This window comes from Brienomyrus brachyistius, unplaced genomic scaffold (assembly GCF_023856365.1).
Source record: "Brienomyrus brachyistius isolate T26 unplaced genomic scaffold, BBRACH_0.4 scaffold84, whole genome shotgun sequence".
In the NCBI taxonomy this organism is placed as follows: domain Eukaryota; kingdom Metazoa; phylum Chordata; class Actinopteri; order Osteoglossiformes; family Mormyridae; genus Brienomyrus; species Brienomyrus brachyistius.
Window position 1 is genome coordinate 587,783 of NW_026042359.1, and position 9,089 is coordinate 596,871.

At 34.6% G+C, this 9,089-nt stretch overlaps 2 protein-coding genes and 1 long non-coding RNA gene across 3 annotated transcripts; all 3 read right to left on the reverse strand.

Moving 5' to 3' along the window:
- Window positions 1-379: 379 nt before the first annotated feature.
- Window positions 380-2,434, reverse strand: LOC125727011 (uncharacterized). Its single transcript, XM_049003561.1, has 2 exons — window positions 683-2,434; window positions 380-405 (listed from the first exon to the last, which is right to left on the reverse strand). The coding sequence occupies exons 1-2, from the start codon at window positions 2,130-2,132 to the stop codon at window positions 380-382; spliced, it is 1,476 nt and encodes a 491-aa protein (XP_048859518.1). The 5' UTR covers window positions 2,133-2,434.
- Window positions 2,435-2,451: 17 nt separating this feature from the next.
- Window positions 2,452-4,329, reverse strand: LOC125727005 (uncharacterized). The gene is made up of 3 exons (XR_007388498.1): window positions 3,944-4,329; window positions 3,795-3,863; window positions 2,452-2,660 (listed from the first exon to the last, which is right to left on the reverse strand). It is a non-coding gene; the product is annotated as an uncharacterized LOC125727005 (long non-coding RNA).
- Window positions 4,330-5,020: 691 nt separating this feature from the next.
- On the reverse strand, window positions 5,021-7,653 carry LOC125727001 (histone-lysine N-methyltransferase set-1-like). The gene is made up of 6 exons (XM_049003558.1): window positions 7,496-7,653; window positions 6,406-6,518; window positions 6,142-6,304; window positions 5,860-6,052; window positions 5,610-5,690; window positions 5,021-5,180 (listed from the first exon to the last, which is right to left on the reverse strand). Exons 2-6 carry the CDS (start codon window positions 6,515-6,517, stop codon window positions 5,046-5,048), a joined length of 684 nt encoding a protein of 227 aa, XP_048859515.1. The 5' UTR covers window position 6,518; window positions 7,496-7,653; the 3' UTR covers window positions 5,021-5,045.
- Between the last annotated feature and the right edge of the window lie 1,436 nt (window positions 7,654-9,089).

Genomic DNA, 9,089 nt, shown 5'->3' on the forward strand with positions numbered 1-9,089 from the left:
ACTCTTTTGTTCTTTGAATTACATCATACCTTTTCTCTTTAATGCTGTTATTCTATTTTTTATGTAGAATTTAACCCCAGTCCATGTTCTGCTTTCAAGAACTTCAGGTTCTGCATTGAGACACTGAAGACACTCTTTCTTTCCAGGAACTCTACAAATTCTGATAAAGTTCATCATATGTCTCTCAACAGCTTTTACTTCCTCAACATTCCATGTTCGCTTGGATGATGCTTTGCCGCCACCACGACCAACATCCACACCTTCACTGTGAGACTGAGTAGAGTCAACAGACAAATTCTGTACATCACAAGATCTATAATCTTCAGACAGACCATCATTCTGTTTGTCAGGTTCCTCTTCCTCAGAACTAGATGAGTTATCAATGGTTCTTGGGTCGATTTTTTTCTTTGGGAAACAGGAAAATATTATCTGATGAATATTTTGAATTATAATCACAAACATTTCAGAAGCATATTAATAATTTATAATATAATAATTAATAATTTAAACTGATTTCTGAATATACTTATTTAAAGATACATTTAATAACAGAAAAATATTATCTGATGAATATTTCTAAAAACTATAAACACAAACATTTAATAAACTTTTCTAAATAGATCTCTAAAAAGATTTATGACTATACAGTCATTTAAAGAAACATTAAACAATACTAGCATACCATCTAGGTTGATTTCAATTTCATCCAATTTTTTCCCTTTGAAATCTGAAAGAGTTCCTTTTTCCATTGCCATTAACACTTTGCTCATTTTTGCCAGTTGAAGTGTTCCTTCAGGCAAGCGGTAATATTCTCTGTGGACACGGATGTCATGGCCCAAAAAGTCAGCCAACTGGTCTGCTTCATTTTCTTCAAGATTTAAAACTTTGGACATCGTGGCAATGTGTTTGCGAAGTTTAGTGGATGACAATGCTTCCGGTTGTTTAGCACCACATTCTTTGGCAAACTGCTGTATGCAGTCCCTGCCACGGTATGCAGAAAGTGCCCCCGATCGAGCAAACAAAAAAGGGTTTTCTGTTGGAACACCACATTGTTCTCTGAACTCCATCAGGAGCTCCATGGAATGAACCATGGAAGGTTTTAAAAGAACAGGAACCTTCCTACCTCGCTTGCCCCTAATCTCAAGACGCATAAAGTGTTGACACAGTTTTCTTTCAAAGTCCGACATGCAGATGGCAAGATCATCCTGAAGTTCTTTTTTGTTTCTTGATGCAAAGATGGACATGTGCATTTTTGAGACCTCACCCTCTCTTCTCCGGTTAAAAAGGATGACCTGCGTGAGGGTAACCTTGGTTAGTCCAGTGTAGCTGTCTCGTGAAGGACAAATCTTAAGTAGCCTAAGCATTTCTTCTTGCTTTTTTTCCAGGTGTGAGTGCAACAGTCTCACATCTTGAGTAAAGGGCAGCAGCTGAGGTGTGTTCCACTTTGCTTCCCTTAGTGTAGTTAAGGCACAGCTAGATATGCACTCACTCCACTTAGCTTGATGTACTTGAAGGTAACGACGAACAGATTTTGCTAGATCATTATCTCCAACAATTGTGGCATTGCTCTCAACAATGCTCGCAATTTTCTTAAGAGAATGACCAAGTTTCATAGCCAGTGATGGAATTTGGTATGAATGTGTTTCTTCATCGTAGCCAGCTACTACTTTCACAGCTTTAACCACATGAGGGAAGTTGGACGGAATAACAAAATCTTCCATCTTGCGCAGTGGTGTGCACTTTCGTGCTTCCTGCAGAAGTCTACCGATCTCTCTAAGTTTCTGCCTTATGTAATCATGCTTGCCCTTGTCTGATCCTATTTTATTGAAGAAATGCTGTCCTAACTGAAGGATACATCTATCACTCCTAACTATGGCAAAAATTTCATTATATGCCATGTTGCAAAGCACATCCTTGAAGCTCTGGCTAACATCTAGACCTACTGGTGTAGACATTGCACATAATGTTCGTACATATTTTTTACCACCTTCCGATGGATCTGGATTTGGATTTTGTGGACAGATTTTAATATGCTTCCAAAGGGTACCCTTAGAGTACAGACCTTGACAGTGAAGGCAATGTATGTAATCTTTAGCTTTTCTGGTCTTTGTGGGACGATAACAAGCCACCATGTTTCCTGATCCTACTCTAACAGTATCTACATTATGAGTGAAATTTCCACGTTTCCTCAGAATGCTAAGTTGGATGTGACGTTCTCTTGAATTCTTTGAAAATCGTAAAGCTTTTGCAACTTCTTTCTCATCACTATGGGCAGATTCTAAATGTCTTGCTATTTTTGAATATGGTTTTCCACAAAATAAGCAGTACTGCTTCTTGGTGTATTTCCCCTGTACACTTTGAGATGATGGCACACTGATGGAGTTACAAGTAAAAACACTTTCTTCACTATGTGGGAAATCCTGGGTTAACAATTGAGAAGACTTTCTGGTCTTAGTAGGCTCATTGTGAATCTGTTGTTTTCGTCTTGATAATTCTGGAAATCTTTGGCTGCTTTGGGTTTTCTTGACATCGGGAGATAGAGAAATACTTTGGTTGGACTCATCAGAGGAGCTTCCGTCGCTATCTGGCACATAGTCTACATCACTATAGTCAGTGTATTCAGAAACATCTGATGAACTGTAAGTGTTCATCACAGTCTCCTGCAAAAGAAATAAGAATTAAATGGTTAATGCTTCAAATTACATGAGGCTAATTACAATTACACCATCTTAAGCTTAAAATCAGAAAACTACCAATTTTGTATTTTGTTGACTGTTCCAAGCAGGGAAAACTGATTTAAAATGCAAAAAAATCCAACTAGCTGGCTTTATTTTAAATACTCTAGAAATAAAATAAACATTTCAAACTTTATGTTGGGCTATTTTAAACTGAGTATCTGTAAGCTTAACTTTATCATGTAAACTGAAAACAACTAAAAAGTGTGAAGTATTTCAAATTTTACAGATTTTCAGAAACTGCAGGTAGAGGAAAATGAAAGTGAACCAAAAGCCAGTGTTTAAAATGTCATCACTTCAAATTGCAAAACTGTTGAAGGGATGGGAATAACCAGCGCTCATTCATATATACAGTGTAAGTAACCACTCTATACAATCAGCATAGGTACTCAGCCTTACAGTAAGAAGTAATTACCGTAGAGCCTCCAGAAAGATACAACAGAGAATATAGAACACACTAGATAAAATATGTCAAAATAATGTTAGGAATTTAACTGCAAATGTCAGAGAATTTATTTTTAAAATTTCATAGATTAAGGATTTACCATCCTAATTATGTCTGTGGTCATTACTCTGATATTTTTAAGATATAAAATGAGCAAAACTATTGTGTGTAAATGACAAATAATCATAATCAAAGAATACAGTATATTATTTGTAAAAACTAGTATAACCTGACACTGACAATGCCAATAACAATAATTGTCCAGCATGCAGCAAAACTGTTCTAAATTAGTTAGCAATGAAAACCCATTATTATTATTATTATTATTATTATTATTATTATTATTAATAATCTGATTACACTTTATACTTTTGACATCGTTGGAGAGTCCTCTGTGAACTCGTTTCAGAGATGCTTCCTTTACTGTTACTCTAAAAGCAGAAAATATTCAATGCACATTATGAACATACTTTTAGACCCTAAATGAATTTATTTGGAATTTTCATGTTATAGACCTATGCATATATACTTTTATTTACTTTATATAAGGCTGACATTTTTACCAATGCAAAAACAGTGTAAAATGTCTACTTGAATGAGTCCTTAGAACATACCTCCACTTGATCAGCTGATAGGTGACCAAATTCATCAGAGGCAGAAGGTAATCCAGATCCAGATTCAAGCTTACGTAAGGAGAAAAGAAATTAACCTACAGCACCTAATATTCAAAAAAAATAAATAAAATTAAACGTGTTCTTTTTACCTTTTCATTAATCTGACTAACTTTACACAATAGCAAGGTCCGTTCTTTTTCAAGTCTCCTTCGTTCATTGTCTTCCATCACATAGTGTTCTAGACATTTGTTATGGTGCCTTTTCAGTTTCTGTAATCGTGCCTACAATGACAAAAGCAGAAAAAAATATGTAAACAGATTTCACACACGGAAATACCAAAACAAATACCTCTAAATTTCAAGATAAAACTGGGGACATGAGAAAACATGGCTAATTTTTATTTTTCCGGTAGGCTGATTCGATCTTCTATTTTCAAAACTTCTCACTCATTTTACACAACAGTAATACCTAACAATAGCTTTTCCTCTTCTTTGCCTAAAATATGCAAACAACTATGCTAAGAATTAAAATTAGTGTGAGATTATAGTGCCATTTGACACACCCCAAGTTGCACAGGTCTTCACCATTAGAATAAGAATAAGAATAGAATAAGAAGCCTTTTAGTGTTATTACACACAATGATTACATGTTCATTACACCATGCGTTTCTGAAACGACTAAATAAAAAAGTTAACTTGTTACTAAGACCTTAGTACTAATGTTTAACAAAGTGTGGTAATACAATTAATATGGTAACAATATAGAATTTTTAAGCAACAAATGCCAATAATATAAACATTGCACAGAGAATTACAAGCAATGTAAAATACTGCACATAGAGCAGATATTTGCACTTGGCTGTAATTATTACACAGAGAGAATTATTGCAAACCCAGCGAAGAGGTGTGGGTTGGGGAGAATGTATTATATGATAACTGACACATCAAAGAAAAGCTTATATTAATCCATATCATCAGCATGATACCACACAAGCAACTAATCAAGCAGAACTAGTTAGCAAGTCTTTGCTTTGCTTATACAGTACAGTAAACAGTATAAGACTAATTCTGAGAAGAACACAGTCAAGTATTGCATAAAAGAAACTCATACAGTACATTCTCCAAAAAACAAACTGGGATTCAAGAAATTAAACTATGTTCAGAGAATTTGCACACTCAAGATAGTGAAAAATAAGGACCCTCACACTTGACAAATTCCAAAATGGGGACATAAGTCCAAAGTATATCCGATCTAAAACAGATATATTACCATAGAGGACTTCCGTTTTCTCTCCACAGTCATAACTTCACCAAAACTGTCACTAGTCTGGGTCATTTGTTTGTCCATTAGCGACTTATTTTTTTTGGCGTGCGAGTCATCCATTGCCTATAAAAGAAAACAAACTGAAAAAGAATGACTATATCAGAAAGAAAGATACAAAATTCCAGTGTTAACAATTCAATACAACAATCCAGGACTGCATACTGCCTATATTCTTTACTGGAATTAAGCCATCAAGATTTTTAAAACACAAATTTTACACAGAGATGACAAACAGGGATTAATTGCCCACGATTGATAAAATTATACTTTGAGACAAGGAACAGAAACACACATGGGTCACTGATGTATAGAGGAGACACTGATAAATTAGGATTAAAGTGTGCACCTTATTGAATATGATGGAACAGGATGCTCATATTATTCATGCTGGACAATGTGTTAAGTGTTTGTGTTAATCATTAATTATTAAGTGGTTTTACCAAATACTAAGGAACATTGGAAATATACAGCTGAACAAAATGTTATATTCACCTCTATGTAGCCAGACTCCAACTGGGGTATCTGGCTGTCATTCTGGACACTTTTCTCTTTTGGTGGGGATGATACAGCCACCTTTAAAATGGCATTACTGTGTTTTAATTTAGAGCTATTTAGAACAAAACAGTAAAATGAATTTGTTCCTATGCAACCCATTATCACACTGTGAGCAACTCTTGCAAACAGTAATATATGAAATGTTGTAAAAATGCCAAAATAAGCAAAAAAGAGGAAACCTAAATACCTGTCTTCTCCAAGGCCAATCTGAATCTCCATAATTATAATTAATCTCTTCTCCTGACAAAATGTCTCTAACAGCAAAGAGACAAAGATGTGGACTTCCTTCAACATCTACTACTTTCATTCGACAGTTTGGATTCCTGTGCTCATCATTGACAAGCCTCCCTAAAGACTTGTCCTCTTGAGATGCGTCTATACTGTGAAGAAGACAAAATACGGTGACTCACCTGAACCAAAATCAGCAAAAGTATTTTAACACTTTTAAAATTGTCAAGTTCCTGCTTACCACCAGTTCTTCCCTTTCCATTGGAAATCATAGAGAAAAACACTTTTAGCCTCACTATATCCATTCTTTCGTTCAAAACTCTCTTTCTCCGACAACAGTTCACCCCTATATTCTACTACAAAATCTCCTTTGCAAATGTCCACCGTGCTGAACACTCCTCTTCCTACAAGAAAACAATAATTCATCGATAAATGCAGTCTAAACAGACACAATATTACACATCCCAAGAATATTACATAAGCAGTCCACATTTGTGATACATACCTTTATAAACATTAATATAACGCTCTTCAATCACAGCCTTATCAGACTTTAATCTGATATGCAACTTGACATCCTGCAATGGATGACATCTTTTTCTCCTAATGGAGTTCATTCTGTAACAATGCAGATTACAGTTATCACTTAAATTATATTCATAAAAAACAAATATAATTCCATTATTTAATAGAAACATTAATTGTCACTCAATTAAACTCAAAATATTGTGCAGGACATGGTTTCCAGGGCTGGGCAATATAGTTGAAAAACAAAATCTTGATATCTTAGGTCACTGTATCGATATTCAATGTATTTAAATATTTTTTAAATATCTCTAAAATACTTTTGAAAAGTTAGGATAGAAAGTCAGAATGATTTTTTTTGATGAATGGTTTTATTTATTCAAAGTAGTGTTTCCTAACTGAAAAACATAAAAATGCATCTCTGCTGAACATCGCATGCGCACCACGGAACATTAATTACTACCTGCGCCATCATTGCGTTACTTATTCTTGCACTGCCTGCTCTGTTTGTCATGCCATTTTAGAGCAAATCATATTGTGTATATTTACAATTAATAAATAAAATCGATATGACGATACACTATCAAGCCAAATCGTATGTAAAAAGTTATCGAATATAAGATAAAAATTCGATATATCGCCCAGTCCCGTTTTCCAAGACTAAAAATAATGGGAAACACCTTCATAATATTATAGATTATATATAATTATGTTTCCCATTATTTTATATATATACAGTATATAAGCGAGCAGCTCACGTACATGGACCGAGTGTTTCAAATTGGCTACATGTCATGTGCTACATATCCAGTATCTCATTTACACTTCATAATTTAAAGATAAGTTAATAAGAATAGCATAATTATGATATACTCCTTAAAACAGGTGTGTGCCTATAGTCTGTTCAAATTCTTATTTTTAAGACATTTAAAGAACTACAATTGTTACGCTTCTAATTCCCATACATTTTACTTACTAAGTTAATGCGGAAATTATTTCCAAAATGTATATTATTTTCGGTAAAAAAAAAATTAAAATTCTAATGTAGATAAGAAATGGAACAACTTTACCTGTTGGCGCGAAATCCTTCCTCCGATGTTTCCCCGCGAAAGTGACGTCTTTCCAAATTATAGCCGCAAAATCCACTTAGTCCACTTGTTAACTGCGCAGTGTGACATAAATATTCCTCCGCGCTTGTTATTGCACATGTAATATATATGACGGCCGAAAGAACTATTTAAAATTATAGGACTTCCACTTAAAACAGGTAGTATTATAAACATTTATTTTGCTTTCAGAATGTTTAGTACGCATAATACATGCTAGCGTTATATATAGTGGCTTGATACATGGAATTAGCATATTATTAGCCATATATTGCTCCTTATTTTATAATATATCAGAATGTAGTATGCCAAGCACGCTACATGTTAGCGGTTCTAGCAACCTGATGTATGGAATTAGCATAGTCGTATTTGTTATATAGTGCTCCTTATTTTTCAATGTATGACAATATTTGCCACGCATACTTACTATGTATGCGTGGTGACCTGTTACATGGAATTATTAGAGTCATATTTGCTATATGTTGCTTTTAATTTTCTGTTTTATCTGAATGTGGTTTGCTAAGAAGACTACATGGTAGTGATTGCTAACATTACAAATAAGTATAAATCGGCGTAGGTAAATTTGCTACTGTTCCTTATTTTTGTACTTTATCAGAATGTTTATGGTTGGCATGCTACAGTTATATTAAACTGTTATATTTATTGATGTACTTTTACTGCGTGATAGAAATAATATTACCAGGGCATGCTAGCAATGTGTAAATATACTGTATATATTTATGTTATGCTAAATATTAGCCTAAAGCTTCCTCCAGTACAAAAGTAAAATTTCATTGGTTTAGATCATCCAATCAAAAAAGTAGATTTTCATTGGTTTGTTTGGATCACCTGATCAAAATGTGCGCGTAGAGTAAGGAAGTGCAGTTCACATGAATTCCTGTTGGGGCGCTGCGTTTTACACACTCTGGGGGGGAGGCACACACACTTTTGGTACACAAATCAGGTCTTTGTCATTTTTCGGGACACGTGAAATTTTTTGGCCAGTGATGTTTAGCATACTGAACATGATAGTATAGCTAAACAAATGAGGACGTGGTTTTTGGTCCCCAGTTAACTGGTGTGTACTCAGGAAAATGTCCTTAAATGTCACCCCCCACACACCCCCCACTCCTAAATAAACCTCGAAGCCTAACGAACCCCAGTCAAGAAAAGAGCGTCGCAAATGCATTGTTTCGGTCACAAGCCAACATGCTATTTCTACAACACGCATAAATTTCACTTACCAGTACTACACGCAAAAGGCGAATAAGTGACTAGTGCCTTTTGAAACCTCTAAACCTGAGAACATTAAAAAGCTTACCATAACTTGCAACAGAAAACCCGTCTGCAAACTGAAGAAACTCGTTAGTTGCACATTTTAGGAATTGCATATAAACTCAAATATCTTCAAAATGAAATGCAGTGAAAGTCGTAGTTTTTTTATTGCAAAACTCAAAGATCTCAAATGTTAAAACAAAAACGCTCAGTTCAATAAGGCCATGTACAAAAAGTTGACAGAACACAGGTTTTTTTTTTTTTTTTTTAAAAAAAAAACACG

Bases quoted from the DNA above. Each gene is read 5' to 3' on its own strand.
- LOC125727011 (XM_049003561.1), bottom strand. From the start codon at position 2,132: ATGGTGGCTTGTTATCGTCCCACAAAGACCAGAAAAGCTAAAGATTAC. The intron at 406-682 runs GTATGCTAGTAT...TGTTTCCCAAAG, and splicing joins AATTGAAATCAACCTAGATG to AAAAAAATCGACCCAAGAAC.
- LOC125727001 (XM_049003558.1), bottom strand. From the start codon at position 6,517: ATGAACTCCATTAGGAGAAAAAGATGTCATCCATTGCAGGATGTCAAG. The intron at 6,305-6,405 runs GTATGTATCACA...GTTTTCTTGTAG, and splicing joins TTATATTAATGTTTATAAAG to GAAGAGGAGTGTTCAGCACG. The intron at 6,053-6,141 runs GTAAGCAGGAAC...TCTTCTTCACAG, and splicing joins TGGAAAGGGAAGAACTGGTG to TATAGACGCATCTCAAGAGG.